General features: G+C 40.4%; 1 protein-coding gene across 3 annotated transcripts in view; it reads left to right on the top strand.

Annotated features, from left to right (window-relative positions):
* ARHGAP24 (Rho GTPase activating protein 24) overlaps positions 1-19,618 on the top strand; it is a 460,097-nt gene that overhangs the window by 387,650 nt on the left and 52,829 nt on the right. For all 3 annotated transcript variants that reach the window (XM_008143589.3, XM_028148297.2, XM_008143591.3), the window contains one exon: positions 4,552-4,674. In XM_008143589.3, coding sequence (XP_008141811.2) covers positions 4,552-4,674 — 123 coding nt within the window. The remainder of the gene's footprint in view (positions 1-4,551; positions 4,675-19,618) is intronic.

The following is a 19,618-nucleotide window of genomic DNA, read 5'->3' as shown; positions in this document are numbered from 1 at the left end:
TTCAGCTCATGTTGGCTTTTTTTTTTTTTATTAGTGCTTTCTTGATTTTTATGATAATAAAATAATATATGATAAAACATCTGAAATAACACCTGTATTATGTAACAACAAATGGGTTAATATCTGGAAAATGCAGAAAAGAACAAAAGAAGAAGAAAAATTTTCTAATCCTAACATTTAGAGATAACCATTGTTAACATTATTGTGTATTTCAATCTAGTATCTTATTTATCTGGCTGTCTACTTATATGAAAATTGAGATAGTATCATATGTAAAATTTGTATACTTCCTTTTGTGTAATAAAAGCTCATATCTATATTAATAAAAGGGTAATATGCTAATTAGACCATGAGACCTTTCAGAAGTCCTTCCAGACAAAGCCATGGTGACGGGCTGAGGCAGAGGCGGTTAGGGGTGCAGGCCAGGAGGGGAAGGCAGTTGGGGTTGATCAGGCCAGGAGGGGAGGGCAGTTGGGGGTGATCAGGATGGCAGAGGGGACCAGTTGGGGGTGAGCAGGCCGGCAGGGGGGTGCAGTTGGGGGCAATCAGGCCAGCAGGCAGAGTGGTTAGGGGTGATCAAGCAGGCAGGCAGGTGAGCAGTTAGGAGCCAGCAGTCCCGGATTGCGAGGGGGTTGTCCGACTGCCAGTTTAGGCCCAATCCCACAAGGGTCTCTGATTGGAGAGGATTCAGGCCTGGCTGAGAGACACCCCTTCACCCACCCCCCCACCCCCCCCCCTCCCCATGCAAGAATTTCGTGCACGGGCCACTAGTTAATAAAATTCTTCAAAACCCTAATTTGGTGACTGCATCATAAGAAATATTATTCATACTCCTATAAACAATGAGCATGTATATGTTGGAACACTATTTCCAATACCTGTCTTAAAAATTTTAGAAAGTCTTTGCATCCATGGTCCAATGCCTCAGTTGGTTGGAATGTTATCCCATGCATCAAATGGTTACAGGTTTGATTCCTATTCAAGGTACATACCTAGGGTGCAGGTTCAATGTTTCTCACATTGATGTTTCTCTCACTTTCCCCCTTCTTCTCTCTCTAAAAATCAATAAAAACATATCCTTGGGTGAGGATTAAAACAAATAATAATAATAAATTATTTGCAAAGTTGTTTATCAAAAACTATTTTTAAAATATTGTTTTGTAATTATCCATATGATTAATAGATATTTGTATTCCTGTTTTTAATTAACTGTGCTTTTATTTTAATGTAATTTTCTTTAGCCTGCCTTTTAATTTTAGATTAAGCTTTTTCTTAGTCTTTTAAATTCATGAAACTTTTCTTAATCTTCTTTAAATTTTTGCAAAATCAAACATGTCAATTACTTATTTTATTTCAGAGAATATGTTTTATTTCTGGGAAAGAAAATTTTATATCTAATCCAAATATACAGAAGATCCCAAGGAAATGTACAAATTCTTTCACTTACATACATAAACAAGTAAAATTAAATGGTATAACCTACTTAGTTAACTTCAAATCACAAATGCTTGAAGTATTAACACTATCACCAAAGCATTGCTACCAATCTGAGTTAATATCTAAAAGTTGTATATAATTTACCAATACATTGTGCCCTTTAAAATGATTACAATCTACTTTCATAGAAAGCAGTATTAAAAATAAAAATAAAACTACATATGAATTTATGTTGAAGCAGAATTTAAGAATGGAGAGTGTATACTGGCTATAACATAGACATAAACACAGATACATACATATATGTGGATTGAAGATGACAATGACACTCCCTCCAGTGATAAATCTCAAAGCTGCTTTTTAAAGCTTTACCTTTGGAAAGAATTTGAGATTCACAATGGTTAAATGGATCATTAACCCCCATAAAGGATTAACCAAGAGTAAAACTTGATTCACATGGTTGAAAGTCAATATTGAGTTTATTCATTTATTTAACCATGTATTTAATAAGTTGTTTTTGAGCCCCCTCCATTGTGAGGTGCAGTACCAGTAGCAGGCCTTTAGAACTGAAGGGTTATGAATTAGAACAGATAGCATCTCCAGTTAGAAATCACATATTTTTAGTACAGAATATCTAGTTTATATCTCTATAAATGCCTCCAATTGTTTTCATCGCATTCTTACCAATGAGTCTGCATTCTCACTGAGACTCGTAGAAAAAGTCTTTCTAAGTCTTTCCCCCTCTCTTGCTAATACACTAAGGCTTGAAGCTCTATTTCCATGAGTGAAATTCACAGATGGGCTGTCATACCTGTGATTGGCAGTCTAAATGAGCTTTAGGGTGAGACACACAGCACCACCTGCAGAGACAGAGAATCACATGAAAAGTCAGGGGATAATGGCCAGTTGTGCTCATCATTCTCCTTTTTTCTCTGCTTTCAGGCAGAAACTGCAGCCGCTGTCACTCACTCTCATTACCAGGGCTGCTTCTGCCTGGGCCGGGAGTGACACAGCAGGATATTGCTGTCCGAATTGCCAGCCATCCTTCTGGCAAAGAGAATAATTAAAATATTCTCACTTCAAATGGTAATTTTTTTTTTTGGCCCAGTGCTGTAGTGTAAGTGGATCAGAATACAAACTAAATCTATAGTTCTGTGCCATGCTAAATGAAGCACCTTTTTTTTTTGTCATTCAGTTTTTTTCTGCCACTTTATATGGCATACAACCATGAATATGCATTCTAATGTATGGCATAGTTACATACATATACAGGATAATTTTATGTGTATTGTTATTTATCAAAGAGAGGTAGCCTTTTAAAAATCCCTGTGTATGTGTACTGACAAATTGTTCTCAAGCACTTACTAGACATAGTATCTCTCAGTTCAAATTAAGTGTAATATGTCCTTTTAGCATTTTTAGGGATGAGAGGCAGTAAAATGAGACTGAATTAATATTTACAGAATTTCTTTTAGCTTAACATAGTGCTGGTATTTCTACTTTATTGCATTTAATTCTCATGAAAGGTTATTATATAGGGATTATTATTTCTAAATAGTGAGTTTCCAGAAATTATATAATTTCCCAGAAGGCAAACAGCTAATAGAAGATAGAATTACAATTTCAGCAGGGTTTTCTTTCTCTTTTTAAAAAGTCTTACTATTTATTGATTTGAGAGAGAGAGGAGTAAAGAGAGAGAGAAAGATCGATTTGTTGTTCCACTTATTTATGCTTTCATTAGTTGATTCTTGTATGGGCCTTAACTGAGGATTGAACCCACAACCTTGGTGTATGGGGATGATATTCTAACCAACTGAGCTACTGGGCCAGGGCTTAGGAGGGTTTTCTTTGATTCCTGAACCTATGCTTTTTCAGGTAAAAGTTGTTTAAAGTGATGGTTGACCTAGCATACACCTAAAGGTATAAGAATGTCATTGTTTCCCTAATAGTGAGATGTTCTTTAAAATATGAGATGGCTAGTCTTGTTTATTCCAGAGACCTGTAGACATTAGGAAACCTATTTGATATGCCCCTTGGTCCCTCTCCCATTTCCACCCAGTGGTATGAAAATGTAAAATACCAATGTAATTGTTTCTTTGGTTGGCTTAAGGTTATTTCACTTTTCTAACCTTTCACTTGTTCTATAAATTTGCAGCAGTGGTAAAATTGTTGTATTTCTCAACCTAGGGCATTTGTATAGAATTCAGAGGTCACAAACTCAAATGCCTATAGCATTCAGAGCTATGTGGGAAATAGACTGGATGTGAAAGAAAAGGCAGTATTGTAAATTGGAGTCTGCAAGCGCCTCATTAAAGGTATTGAGATGCATCTTAATACAAACAAACAACAGCAGTCTTAACAAAACAAAGCACTTGGACATGAATTAATTCAACCCAAGGCTGCACATTTTGCAACACTTAGTGAAAATTAAATGGTGATCAATCCACCAACCTTTTGCATGGAGGCACCACTGGGGTTTCCTAAGTCTCACTCTTCAGAGTGAGGCCCATAGGGGTGGGGGCACTGATTTGGCCTTGTGACTGGCCAGCATTGTATCTTCTCTCCTCTTTGTTTGCCCTCCTGAAAGTATGATCTCAGGAGGAAGGCTTCCCTACCAGGACAGAGTGATAGAGGAGGACCTCGGGGTCAAAAGTTTTTTATGTGGCTCTTTTGCTTCCTAGAACTCCCCAGCTCATCCATGCTGGGCTGGTGGCCTCACTGTGCATGCACTTGCTTCAGACAAAACCCCAAGCTCTGCAGATCTCATTTCCATCTTTCATTTTGCTTTTGCTTTTTCTCCCTTTTCAGCAGTGCAGCATGCAGAGATTGGCTTATGAGTTAATGCAGGCCTATGGGTTGTTGCTAGGACAAAAAGGCAGGCTTTGTTTGGGGAATGGTATTTGTTTTCCAGCTTTCCCTTGGAAACATAAGTGTCTTTCCTTTTTAAGCAGATTCCCCCCCTCCCCCCATGTTGAAATCATGGTAAATATTTCCAATTCATTGGGTAGAACCTAGTGCTGGCTGCCTTCATCTGTGTGTCAGGAACTCCCTAGGAGGCTGCTGATGGGGAATCTTCAGCTGAGCACACTCTCATGTGTGACTATCTTCTTACAGGAGGCGATCGAGAACGGATGACAGCAAATCATGAGAGCTACCTCCTCATGGCGAGCACCCAGAATGATATGGAAGACTGGGTGAAGTCCATCCGCCGAGTCATATGGGGACCTTTTGGAGGAGGTGAGTATATTTTTAAGTCATGGAAAAATGGAAAAGTAGACCAAACCTGTTCATCCTTTTCTCCAGCTAATATTACTATTAGCTCCTATTTTCAAAAGGATAAATGTTAAAATAAATAGTAAACTATTTTATGTTATGGCTAAACACATTTCTAAGTAACTACTGAAAGTTTCATTGAGGCATTATCATTAATAACCAACCTTCCATGAATATCTTGAATTATAAAGAGGGATTCTATTTTTATTCTTTTATTTCACTAACAATAAAGAGTTATGAGACTGATACCATCAAAGTAGATTAGTTAAGAACATGTAGGTATGAGGCAAAATAAAAAATAAAAAAAATTGACTAGTAGCTTTAGAAGAGATCCCAAACCGCCAGATGTTCAATAACATAACAAAGGAATGGCAAAGCTTTGAATGAAGATCTGATGAATATGGGGATAAAAAAATGCTTTGTAATCAGGGAAGTGTTTGTGGATTTGATAATAACTTTGTAAAAAAATCTTAGTTACTACAGGGTTGAGAGTTTACCATATGAAGAATAACCGTATGAAGAATAAACAAAATGGTGCTATGAGTAGAACTAAAAGGAAGAAGAAAGGGTGACAGAAATGATCTTTGTCTGTCAAGGAATATAAAATAGAATAATATGGACAGGAAAATTATTTAAACATTTAGTAAATGGAACCAATAAAATAAGAACCCCAAAATATTCATCTATAACAGACATGTGTTTCCAAGAATGTACAGACTAATTATTTTATATTGCTGTAGTTTAAACAAATTGTATTAAATAATTCATATTTAGTAAAACAATTTCAGTTTCCATATTTGTTTTATATTCCCTTACGTATTGTCAGCACCCTGCATTCAGAAGTGATTTTTCCCCTTAACATATCATAGGCTCCTTAGGCTAACTAACCACTTTACATTTTAGAAAAATTTCAAAGGCTTCATTTAAAAATTAAAAAGTTAGGTTCAGGTTAAAATAGTAAAGATTCATTGAAGACATGTTGATATTTTGCCAGATTGGTGATACATATCTGCCAATTGTTTGTTTTTTAGCACTATCTTCTGTTGGGGAGAACTTGGTTCCTAACCAGGATGACCCTTCACCCCAGTTTGCCTGGCAACAGCCTGGTTTACAACTGTTGTCCCAGGCTAATGATTGATAGTATTACCTTCCACTCTCACAGTGTCTCAGTTTGGGTGACAACTTATATGGCTACCCTATTCATATACTAAAATGTCTGGTGAGCGACTATGAAAAACATTCAAAAAGGACTATGGGGCTGAGATCCCTACCCCAGTGCCTTATCAGAGGACTCTGCACATGGCTATCCATGTGAAACCCATACTTCCCTGCTGGAGGTTTGCTGGTACCTCCAGGGCTATGGGTTTGTGGGGAGCCTGAGGATGTGTCTACCTTCAAAACAGGAGGCCCTCTGTTATGAGATTTCTGGGTGTCTTAGTTCAGGAGAATCCTTAATATCTGCTGAAGGAGGTATTTTTGTTGAGGTGAGGGGTCATTTCCATCAAATGTCCTGTTTTCTCCCTTTCCTCTTCTTCGGTCTATCCTTTTTTCAAGAAAAAAATGAATGAGATTCAGCAAGCTTCACCAAATCAGTGACCATAAGAGGTCCTATCAGCCCAAGAACATCAGAAATGATCCCAATGGGACTGGGCAAAAGCTATAAATGAATCTTCAAATTTATGAACCTGGAAGGTATATTCTAGTATATGATTGGCTTATATACTTTGTTCTATGAATGCTTGATTCAAATTTACTTTTCAAGAGAGATGTTTTGGCTACAGTACTTATCACAGAAACAATGCACCAAAAAATAAATCTTCTGCCCTCTTTGTTTAACTGAAGAGTATCATGAGATTGCAAAGCAAGCTTTTAAAGCACTCATTCAATTTGCAGGAAATCCTTTGTGATTTATCTAAACATCAGAATTTTCTAAAGTTAATACAGAGTATAGAACTGAACTAAATCTTTTTTTAATTTTTTTAAAATATATATTTTATTGATTTTTTACAGAGAGGAAGGGAGAAGGATAGAGAGTTAGAAACATCGATCAGCTGCCTCCTGCACACCTCCCACTGGGGATGTGCCCGCAACCAAGGCACATGCCCCTGACCGGAATCGAACCTGGGACCTCCCAGTCCGAAGGCCGACACCTCAGCCACTGAGCCAAACCAGTTAGGGCTGAACTAAATCTTGACAGTGATTCCAACTACCACCCATATTCATGGGTCTCAAATGTTTGCATCAGTATCATCCCCCTGTGCTCATTGACTGAATTATACAAAATATTATAAATTTGAGTTTCAAATAATAAATTTATATAACTGAAAACCCACTTATCTTACATATTAGGGTTTCACTTAACATTTAATTGAACATAAGTTCCCCACTCACTAAGAATATTTTAGAAACACTGTTTTAGTTCAACCCCACACATTATGGCTTAGATCAGTAAGACCCAGGGTAGAGGACTAACTTGACAAGTTGCACCCTGGGAGTAACAGAATCAGGGAGAAAACCCAGGTTTCCCGACTTGTGAGCTTCCTCCTGCTTTTATGCCCAATGGTGTCATCTCTTACTTCTACTGTAGGAGTAAAAAACAAACAAACCAACAATAAAAACACAATTACAAGTCCATGCCTCATTGATAGTATATTCTTTACTATATTAAAAGCAAAAGTTTTTTTAAGTGTGATAATTCAAATGAATAAAGTTCATCAAGTCTTTCAAAAATACCTGAATTGACACCATCAAGAAAATGAAAAAAGCCCTAGCCGTTTTGGCTCAGTAGGTAGAGCATCAACCTGCAGACTGAAGAGTCCCAGGTGTGAATCCAGTCAAGGGCACATGCCCAAGTTGTGGGCTGGATCCCCAGTAGGGGGCATGCAGGAGGCAGCCAATCAATGATGCTCTCTCATCATTGATGTTTCTCTCTCTCTCTCTCTCTCTCTCTCTCTCTCTCTCTCTCTCTCTCTTTCTCTCTGAAATCAATATTTTTTAAAAAGAAAATGAAAAAAGAACCCATAGAATGGGAGTATTTTCAAATTATACATTGTATCCAAAATATATAATGAACATTTATAACTCAATAATTAAGACAAATCAAGTTTTGGAGCTAATTTGACTCAATTAAAAATGGACAAAGAATCTAAATAAACATTTCTCCAAGGAAAATATACGAATGATCAATAAGCACATGAAAAGATGCTCAATCCAAAGGTGGTATGCAGTTATTAATCATCAGGAAATTGCAAATCTAAACCACCATGGTATACCACTTCACACCCACTATGATTTCTAGAATCCCAAAATCCGATAATAAGTATTGGCAAGGATGTGTAGAAATCAAAACCCTCCTACATTGCTGACTGACCTGTAAAATCATGCAGCTGCTTTGAAAAAGTCTATCAATTCCTCAAATGATTCAACATAATTACAATAGGACCCAACATTTTATTTCTCTCAGGAGAAATGAAAACATATGTCCTTCAGAAACTTGTAATGAATAGTTAGAGCAGCATTATTCCTAATAGCCAAAGTGTGAAAATAAATGTTCATCAGCAGGCAATAGATAATCATAATGTACTAACATCCATGGAGTAGATTATTATTCAGCCAGAATGAGGTACTGACACTTGCTATAACATGAAGAAACCTTGAAAACACTATGATGCTAAGTGAAGGAAGCTAGGCACAAAAGACCACATATCATATTATTTCATTCATGTTAAGCATAGAACTGGAAAATCTAAGTATAGAAACAGAAAAGAGATTAGTGGCTGCTTAGGACTGGGATGGGAGAGTAAGGGGGTGGTAGGGGAGAAATAGCCAAAGATATGGGATCTTTCCTGGAGGTAATGACATTTTCTAAAATTAATTGTGATGATGGTTTCATATATCTGTGAGAGTATACTAAGAGCCATCTAATTGTGAACTTTAAATGGGAAAATCTATGATATGTGAATGATAATTCTATAAAGCTCTTTTAAAGGGTTTTGCCATGAATACCTTACATAAGAGAATACATTTCCCCTCTTATCTCTGTATGGAACCTATGGCCCTGTTGATCCTAAATGAAGACTTCTTTGACTTCCAACCTCATTCCCACCACTTAAAGATTGGTGTCGTCACTGATTAAAAGGCATTTGGAAGGTGACATGTCTCCCTGGTTTGTTGATTTTTGTATACTACCTTTGGATATATTTTAAATGTCTATTACAGAGAGGGCATTTTATTGTCTGTATTGCAGTTTCACAAACTGCATTTTTAAAAAGTTAAAGATTTTTCATGAGGCACCTAAGCTTATCTTTGTTCAGGTTGCATATACTGTACATGTAAAATAGTCCCTCCCTTGCCACTCCAATAATAGACATTTGATTAAAATAGAGGAGAAGCCTGGGGAGCTTACCTAGCTTTCAATCTCTAGAAATTAAAAACTGTGAAGTGAAAATCATAAAATGTAGAGCTTTCCTTTTTGTTAAATAAGGAAAATCTAGACAACAACTAACCAGATGGGGAAAGAGAACCAATGGAATGGGTGAAGTAGACCTCCTCTCTTAGCAACCTAGCCTGATAGCAAAGTTTGGTATTGAATGTAGATGCCTCAACTTTGTGAGATCTGCTTGCCATCTCCCAGAAACTGTGACGGCCTGTTAACAATGCTGACGGGCAGGCTCATCATTTCTGCCTGACAATCAAATCCCAAAGTTGGAATGTCAAAATATTGATTTAGCTATGGAAAAGTTTAGGGGTGTTGTCGGTTTATTTTTGTTTTACACTGGGTTTCTTTTCAATGGTTTTTGAAGCAAGGTGTATGGAAATGCCTCACCCAGGGTCTGGGGCGTGAGATCTGTGTGATTAGCCTAACTTTACCAATAAAACCTGGCTCTTCCAGTATATGTCTGTCCCTTAGGAAAAGAGTTGAGTTAGAGACCCACCAAGGCAGTAAAACTGCTGAATGTGAATAATCCTCATAAAGAATCATTGGCGTGTGGGCCAGCAGGGTTAATTAAGAGGCACTGTGGTCTGGCCTCTGACAAAGACCGGCTGTGTGGTCTTGGATAAATGACCTCCACCTTTAGTTCCCTCATTTGTGAAATAAGAAAATTGGACAACACGGTTTTTACTAGGATTCACCCCAGTTCCAGTCCTGTGATTCCACATGTTCTCTCCTGCCAGTGCTGAGGTCAGCCAAGTGTTCCCTGGGCCAGGGCCCCACCCGGCCCAGCCCTGCCACTGTCTTGGTAGTACTGAGCTTCACTCTGTGACTTCCTATTTTCCTAGCAGCACGCTGGGACACAGAGCTGAGAACAATGTTTGAACCATAGGGCATGAATAACTAAGAATGATCCCTGCAGTGACAAAGTATTCCTACCTGGGCATGGAGTAATGATTTTCTAAAGGGAGTGTCTCATTAGTACTCCTCTCAATTTTGGAAAGCTCCCGCTGAATGGCTAGGAAGGCGCACAGAGGCCCAGGGGGTCAGCTGGGGTTAAAGCACTGGCATTCCAAATCTGCACCTGGAACAGCCAGGTGGATGAATGATTAACCCAGGAGTCAATTGCTCAGTGAGTGGGACCAGAGGGTTGGTAGACTTGGGGGCTGGGTGCAGAGGGTGCATACAAGAGCAGGGGAGAAAGTTACAAACAGGATTGGTTTTCAAACCATAATCAGAGAAATAATACTTATATATAAATGTGCATGCGTACGAGTGGAGTTGTTTTGTGGTTATACCTGCAGGTTTTTTGTCACTACGTTTAGAATATTTTCTCTTTCACAAATACACACACATCACATGTTTTGATGGCTTGAGCACTTAAAATCAGCACTCACAAATAGAATGAATTGCAAAGCATGCTTTTTAAAAACCTTATGTGGGAAGAGAGTAGATGCAGGAAGGAAGGGGCATCACGCTGCCCACTTGGGGGAGGCTTGGTGCTGCTGGATTTCTGGAGGGAATGATGCAGCCGGCTGGAAAGGTGCAGCCCAGACAAGAGCCAGGAAGTGAACTCAAAGTCAAAGGAAGAAAAAGGGGTTCACACTGCGGGGTGGCCCTCCCCCTCCTCCCCGCACACTGTTGTGACTGCACCTGCTGCATGTGACCAGTGGGCACGGAAGGCAGCAGCAGCCACAGCAGTGGTGACGAGGCAGCCGCAGCCCTGCCAGCTCCCGCCCAGCTCTCATTGAGAAAAGGGAGCCGGCGCGGAGGAGGGGAGAGGCTCCCCGCAGAGCTGCCTCTTCCAGGGACCCAAGGAGTCTCCAGGAATCAGCACTTAACTGTTCTGACGTGGCGATTCCCTCATCGGGAGCCCCGGAGTTTGAAGACGGAAGGGAAAAGGGAGGAGAAGCCTGCAGAGAGCGTCCAAGGATGAGGGGGTGCTCTAAAAGGAACAGGGGAGCCCTCTGAAAAAAAAGAATCCGTCATGCACTGAAGTGCTTTCTGGAGAAGGTGCCATTATTTGCCTCCCCTGTTGCTCAGAGGAAAGAAGCCAGCAAGGACGGTCCTGAGGCATCCATCTCTCAGGGTCCTTTTTGTCATTGTTGCTCTGTCCCCTTGCACATGGCTATTTGCTGACCTTTCCAGAAGAATCTCAGTGCCCCCAGTTCCAGCTGAGAAGATAGTCCTTAATAAAAAAAAATTAAAAAAAAAAATCCTGCTGTTTGCTTGGGAGGCGCAGCTTGCTTGCTGCGGTTCTTTTTGCTGTGATATTTTGGAATGTCTGCAGAAATTAAAAACTCTCTGGATTAGGCAAGAGAAAAGGAAGTGTGCTTTTTTTGCCAAAAAGAAGTAAATGAGAGGTGGTAACTTACCCCTGTTTCAGGACTTGGAGGATAAAAACCTATGAGTTGTAGGAGTCAGCACTTAAAACCTGACAAATAAACAAACATGAGAAGGAGTGGCTGTGGGGTATCCTACCGAGGCAGGTCTTAAAGGAAGCTGAGACTGTCAGAACTTCGGGCCTGTATGATGCCTGAAGACCGAAACGTGGGGGGGCGCCCCTCAGGTGCCTTAGCGTCAACTCCTTTCATTCCTAAAACTACATACAGAAGAATCAAAAGATGCTTTAGTTTTCGGAAAGGTAGGTAGATGATATGTTAATGTCCTTTTTAAAAGTATGCATATATTCCAATGCTGTAAGGTCGGCTTATACTCAGATAAAATGGGAGTTTGGAAACCAAGAGATTAGAACTGTGCAGAAGTGATTTGCGTGCGTCTTTGCTTGTCTAGACCGATTTTTCAAGGTTCAGATTGATCTGTTTATTACTGCCTGCGGAGAGTCTGGGTAGGTGGGGCTTACAGAATGGTGGGGCTCTGGAGTGACTGACGGACTGATGGAGAAGTAAACAGGCTGGGCTGACCATCCTGATAGGAGGGGCCACGACCACCTTGGGCTGTTCCCAGACCCAAATCAAGCAGCCATGTTGCTACCCATTGAAATGGGTCCCTCATAAATCCCATTATGTTTTCTCATCATATGGGTTTGGCTCTGACTGCCTGTGCTTGCCTCCCCTCCCCTGCTGAGAAAATGTTAATAATCAGGTTACTTGTTGGGACCTTGGCCAGAGGCTTTCAGCCACACTGAATAACACTGATTAGGAATAGAAGTCACCTTGACTTCCCAAAGTGGTGGCATTGGAAGGGGCCAAAGCTAGGAACCATCAGAAATAAGGGGTGGGGAATCACAGCAATTGATGATCAGTAAAAGGAACGAAGCCATTTCTGAATTAATGAATGAAGGGAGAGTTAAAGAGCACAGCATAGGTAAAATGAATGTTTCTAGAAAATGATGATGTATCAAAAGATTTTAACATTTTATTTTGCTTCAAAATGGGAATAATAAATGGAATGATTATCTAAATTGGAACCAGGTAATTATCATTTTAATGTCCTGTACAGAGAGCTAATTTCATCAGGAGCTGATCTGAGTAACATCCAAGGTCGTTCTTTCTCCCTTTTTTCTTTAATCTGCCACCTATTAACCCCCTCTACTTAGTCACCAAGAACAACAACAAAGAGAGAATTAAGAAAAACCACTTACTTATATAAAGAAAAATATAGTGGGAACTTTTTAAAAGTAAATCTTGTTCCTTCTGAGTCTTTCCCTTCCAGCAGCTAAGGTCTGGCTAGGATCATTAGCATATGGTATCAGCAAGGAATTCAGGTGTTAATTTTTATTCCTCTCTTACCCATAAAGATAATTACATGTACATGTCTCACATTTTAGAGAATTACAGAGATTTCAGAACTGGGTGATAGAGCACAGGTTAGGGTTACTGTAATAAGACTGCAGCACTGAGAGAGAAACAGACAAGGATAGAAATTGAAGACTAGGAACTAATTGCTTATAAGATATTCGCTCTTCTAGTTCCCTCACCCCTCAGACACGAAACCGGGTTGATCCAAATACCAGAGACAGTCTACGTTTCCGGGTTATTGCTCTTCATCTGTAACATGAGACGTTCTGGGGACAATTAATGTATTTTTGAAGCCTAGAGCAAGGTCTTTATTATCTGTATCACCTTTCCTCCTTTAATAGTGAGGTATAGCGGAACTGCCTTCTTCCCTTTCTCCTTAAACACCAGCGAGGGGAGGCAGAGCCTGCAGAGAGAGTTCCCCCGGGCTGGTGAAGGCAGTCACCCGGGTGGGAGCAGCTTCTGTCTCTCACCTCCTGCGGGCTATTTTTAAAGCATTGTCCTTCCCTCCGAAAAGTCCCAGTAATCTGAGGAATGCTCAGCATTTGAGTCAAGGATTAACCGATTTTTAATTTACAAAGCTGCATTCTGGTTTCTGTCAGAAGCGTGAAGGAGAGGAGGTGCGGGAAGCATTCAGCTGCTGGAAGTTTTCTTTCCCTTTCTCCGGAGCCAGTCAGTGCACACCGGCCTCCCTCAGCCCGCTGGCTGCAGGAGCACAGGGAGCGGGGACCCAGTGGGGCTCTGGGAGGGACGGGGTGCAGGCTGCTGGCCTGCTGTCTCCTGCTGCCCTAGTCCTTCAGGTCAGCAGCAGCCAGCAGCACGGGCTGTTTAAGGTCTGGCACTGAAATGAACGAACTTTTCTTGCAGTCCTGGATTCCCAAACCATGCCACCTTAAGAAGAGAGGGCTCCTTTGTGCTTTGTTTCATCTCCTGGGCGCTCAAGTAGTTCAAGAAGTGGGCCTGGCTTCTGAGCTCCTCTCCCAAGCCGGTTGGAGAGCATCAGCTTAAGCCATTTCAGTGAAAGCCAAAGGGAGAGGGCAGGAATTATGGCCCAGCGCCCAGACGTAAGAATGGTGACGTGTCTGCTTTTCCTGGCCCACATTTAGGGCATATTCTTTACTGTTGTCAAGGGCAGGCAGACGGAAGAGACTGACAGCTTTAGGAACACCCTCAGAATGAAGTGTGGCGTTGAGTCCACGTGTCCAGAGCCCTGGTGGTATTGGAGCTTGCATGCTGTGTGAGCCCTAACTACCTTCCCAGGGTTCCTTTCTCTTCAGACTCTTCTGTCCTTGTCATCTTTCTCTGTCTTTGTTTAGGTACTAATACAGGTCACTGAAAAGGTTTCCCAGTGGTTTTAAAAATCTAGGAAAAAGGAACACCTAATAGGCAGAAGCTGGGGATGGAAGGTACTCAGTGTTTATGTTCCAGTGAGATGAGATAAAGATTACAATGTGTTTTTATTCTCTTGATTTTTTTTTTTTACCGCCTTAAGATTAATATCTAATATTCGAATCACAACCACTCTTGATTCCCTGGGGGTGGGTAACACTTGGGATCATGAATGTTAGTGTTAATTTCTAGTTATAATAGGCTGGCTGGTTTAAGGTTATTGTGATCATGGGAAAGACTAAAGTAAAATTTTAACCCTAACTTTAGCTTGTTGTTTGTTTTGTTTTGTTTTTGTCCTGAGGTGCCCTGTTCTTGGAGATAAAGTATCATTCATTTTCCGGTGCTTCCCTCCCCCCACCCCCCCACCCCCATTCATAGCCACTTAGCTTCTTCCTTCTTTGTATGCTTTCAGCTCCATTTCTGTTCCCATCATGTTAGTCCCCTGTGTCTCTATTGCTTCATGCACACAACTCACTTTAACCTAAAAGGTGGCTCTTCAAGACGGCACCCATCCTTCCCTCTGTCCATCCCCAACGTTCTTCACAAATTCCTACACCATACAGTCCATTTGTATGGGGTTTTTGTTTCTGTTTTAATCCTCACCAGAGGATATTTTCCCCACTGATTTCTAGAGAGAGTGGAAGGAATAAGAAGAGGGGCGGGGAGAGAGAGGAACATCTGTGTGAGAGAGATACATTGATTGGTTGCCTCCCTACCCGAGCCGGGGAACTTCGACACTTTGGTCCACAGACCAATCCTTCAAACACTGAGTAAAACAGGCCAGGGCATGCGGTCCATGTGTAAAGCATCACCTAACAGGTATTCCTAAGCAGTACTGTCAACGGCATTCCACAGCGGAACATTTTCTTGACTCCTGGTTGCATCTAAAGGAAGTCCTACCTGTTTCATATAATTATCAGAACTTCTAGCCAATTCCAACTATTCCTTATGAATAAACCCCAATTCCCCAGACTGCCCCACTCTTTCTCCCTAAACACATCTCCTACATCACTAAATTTGCTTTTGTTCACTGTGTCCTCTCTGCTACGATGTTCTCTCTACTCTGTTGTCTATCCAAACTTTTCAAGAAAATGCTGGCTGTTGTTTCGTCATCCATTATATATCTTTTTGCATTATGTTATAATGATATTTTTCTTTATTGTTGACACTATTACAGATGTCCCCATTACCCCCTCACTTTGCCCACCTCCACCCCCCGCACCACTGCCTCTGGCCATCACCACACTGTTGTCTGTGTCCATGGGCTAAGCATACATGTTCTTTGGCTAATGCCTTCACCTTCTTTCATCCAGTCTTCCCCATCCCCCTCCCCTCTGACCTCTGTCAGTCTGTTCCATTTATCCATGCCTCTGGTTCTATTTTGGGATCTAATGAATATGCATCATACTCTTTACCCTGCAGCCCTTATATTTCATATATGCTGCCACTTTGCCACTTTATCTTCATAGCCATCTTAAAGTGCTGTATGCACTTTTGTAGTGAAAAAAATAGATTTATGCCCTAAGTGATTTGGCTCAGTGGATAGAGCGTCGGCCTGCAGACTTAAGGGTCCCAGGTTCGATTCCGGTCAAGGGCATGTACCTTGGTTGCGGGCACATCCCCAGTAGGAGGTGTGCAGGAGGCAGCTGATCAATGTTTCTCTCTCATCGATGTTTCTGGCTCTCTATCTCTCTCCCTTCTTCTCTGTAAAAAATCAATAAAATATGTAAAAAAATAGATTTATGGCAAACAATAGTATTCTTATCTATCTTTTCCTGCTAGTCTATAAGCAATAAGGAATTAAAGCAAAATGTCTTTATAATGTTGATGGATAAAACCAACATGTTTTTTAAAGATTATTGTATGTTGTTCATGTTGTAATTACACTTATGGAAATTGATTTGTTCAACAGATTGCTATTATCCAAATCCATATAATTTTATATGGTACTATAAATGAAGAGCTCAGTAATTCACATATCAAAGTTTTATGGAGCATCTACCAAGTGATGCTGGGGATGAGTTCACAGACTCCTTGGGGATTAAAAAAAGAAAGAAAGAAGGAATTACTCGATGATAAGCAATACACTGAATTGTGGGTGATGGCTGAGGAGCCCATGAACAAAAACTTGACTATGGGCTCATTTGCAAAGGCAGTGATTTCCCTGAACTACATGAAACCAGAGTTAGTCTTTGGAAGTTATGAAAAGAGAGTGGTCATCACTATGCAAAAGTATGTCTGAACTGAAATAACATAACAAGAGGGAAGAGGAATTATATGGACCTGCATTTGTACCCCAGATCTGCCACTTTCCAAGTGTGTGACTTTAGGTCACCAAACATCTCTGAATCTGTTTGTAGAAGAGCAACCTCCTTGTAGAATGTCTGTGAGTGTCATGAAAAAATGCATTTAAATTGCATGGCTTGTACAAGATGTAAACAGTGTCTATACTAGTAATTACTCTGCTGGTCTAAGACCTAGGCCACTGGGTCACTATGTTCACATTATTACATTTAATTTTTCCAGGCCTTCATTTCCCACTCTGACTACAAAAAGTGTCAAGATTATGCCAAGAATTTATTGGTTATTACAGATTCTGAGCTCCTTTGGTTACATGTTCTATCATATAAGATTTGTTGGCTACTTAGAAAGTGCTGATAAGTCTGAAGTAAGCCTTAGCTGGTTTTGCTTCTATACTAGCTTGGATGTTTTTTATTTTGACTTGTCCATTTACCATGGGTGAATGTTCATTTTCAATAGAAAAATATTATAGTCCTGGTAGCAAGACTTATTCTGTTACCAGGGTTACAGTAGCAGAAGAATAAGTAAAAGCAAATTCTCTCTATGGCTCAGCATGTGATCTATAGGAAGGGAGGAATAGTGAACTCTGAAAAATAACTGATAACAGAGAATTGGAGCAATAAGCAAAATGCTTTTAAACTTCTGATTTCTTGTCAGCAAACTAAGGATTTTTTTTTTATTTTCACATTTTTATAGACATCAATGCCACAACCTGAGAACTATTGATGAGTTCCCTTTTACTTGGAAGTTATTCGTATATTTCCTATAATTGAGGAGGTGAAATAATTTGCTTCAATGAACTCATTAATTCTACAAATATTTATGGAACACTCAATGCTTACTCACTTCAGTATTAAGTCTCAGGGATAGAAGCAAGAGAGTTTGTCTATGTGTCTTAGTCAGTTCAGGCTGCTATAACAAAATGACAGAGATTGGGTAGCTTGTAAACCTCAGATATCTATTTCTCACAGTTCTGGAGGCTGGAACTCTGACACCAGACCAGGATGGCTACATTCTGGTGAGAGCCCTCCTCCAGGTGGCCAATTTTCAGCCTCTTGCTGCATTCTCACCTGACAGAAAGGGAAGGAATGAGAGAGCTCTTTGGGGGTCCCTTTTTTAAAGGCACTAATCCCATTCACGAGAGCTCTGCCCTCATGACCTGATCAGTCCCTAAAGGTCCCCACCTCCTAATACCATCATCTCAGGCCTTGGGTTTTCAACATAGGAATTTTTAACAGACACAGATCAGAGCAGCACGGTAGAATGGAATGTGAATCTTGGAGTCGTTCAGATCTGATGCCACCCTATTTTATTCCTTGTGTGTGTGGCATCATAAAGATTACCTAAGCTCTCTGAAGTTCATAAGATAGATATATAGTATACAACTGTTTTTTTCAATATTATTTATAATAATAATAAATGTAAACTAATTCTCTTACTATAATAATTGTGAAAACACATTCCTCTTTTGACTACTGAGGGACTGGTTCAGTACAGAGAGTCATCTAAGGAAATTCTTACACAGCAATGTGTTAAGAAATCAAAGAAGAAATTTATCAAGCTTTGTCTCCGGGGTGGGGGTGAGGGAATGTGAATAAAGACTTAATCAACACAGGAGATGATATGAGTTGAATCTTGCAGGATAACTTTTTCTAGGCTGACTCGTGATTGCAGGTCTTACCTTCTAGAAGAAAGCAACAGAACGTTCAGTATAGTTAGCATGTTGTTTGTAAAGAAGCCGCAGAAATGAGGGTGGATAGGGCACAGTGCCTGGCACACAATGAATGTCACCTAAACATTGCTAATGGAAAAATACGGTGGAAAAAGACGGAGGTCACATTGTGGGGACTTTGTATTTCATGCAAAGGAGTTTGGTTGGCCAGTGGGCAGGCACCATTGGAAGAAATGCAGCAAAAGACTGGCACGCTCTGATTTAAATACTGTGAAGATCACTATGGCAGCACGCACTTGGATTTGGGACTCTTCAAAAAGTCATTTAGGAAATATTGAGGATCTAGCCCTTGTAGTAGTAATGACTCTGGAAAGGACCAACCTGGCGAGTGAATGAGGGTAGTGAAGGAGGGAGGAATCTAGTGTGGCTCTCAGATGGCACTTCCATGATTTGGGGGTGGATAGCTGGAACTGATAACTAAAATCAGAACTATAGGAAGTGGAACGTGTTTTGAAGAAAAGATGAGTTAGCCAGTTTTAGACATTTTAAGCTTGAGGGTTCTAATGGGCACTTAGAAATGTAACGCTAGAGACCACAGAGTGGCCCATATTGAGTCACAGATCTGGGAATAATTGATATGCAGTGAAATCAAGTGGGGTCCTGCAAAGGAATTGTGACAAGAAAGGTGAAAACAGGCCCGAGGACATAACCCAGAGAACCAGCAAACCTATGAGAAGGGGGAGTAGGTAGCATATCAAAAAGGAGGCTGGGAAGAGTATTCTGGACGGCAAGAATTATGTGACATGTGAACAGCATCAGGAAGAAGAGTGAGATTGATAATTTTAAGAGGAGTGAGGCATAAAGTATTACAAAAATAAATTAAGCTGTCAATGATTTGGCAACTAGGAAGTTGCTAAAAAAGCTCTTTTATTTATTTTTAAATATATTTTTATTGATTTCAGAGAGGAAAGGAGAGGGAGATAGAAACATCAATGATGAGAGAGAATCATTGATCAGCTGCCTCCTGCATGCCCCCTAGTGGGGATTGAGCCCGCAACCCTGGGCATGTGCCCTTGACTGGAATCTAACCCAAGACCCTTCAGTCCGCAGGCTGATGCTCTATCCACTGAGCCAAACCAGCTAGGGCTAAAGAAGCTATTTTAGTGGCATGGTGGTATCATAGGCCAAACTGCAGTAGGTAAGCAAGAAGATAGAAAGGGATGAACTGAAGCCAGAGTAATACCTGGGATACTAGGAGCAAAGAAAAAATTGCAGGGTGCAGAGAGTCCAAGATTTGCCATGTATTTGTTTGTTTTTAGAATTAATGGAATTTGAATATATCTATCTGATCACTTT

Source organism: Eptesicus fuscus, chromosome 2 (assembly GCF_027574615.1).
Source record: "Eptesicus fuscus isolate TK198812 chromosome 2, DD_ASM_mEF_20220401, whole genome shotgun sequence".
Lineage (NCBI taxonomy): Eukaryota > Metazoa > Chordata > Mammalia > Chiroptera > Vespertilionidae > Eptesicus > Eptesicus fuscus.
The sequence above is the reverse complement of the archived record's forward strand: the minus strand, read 5'-3'. Positions and strand labels throughout refer to the sequence as shown.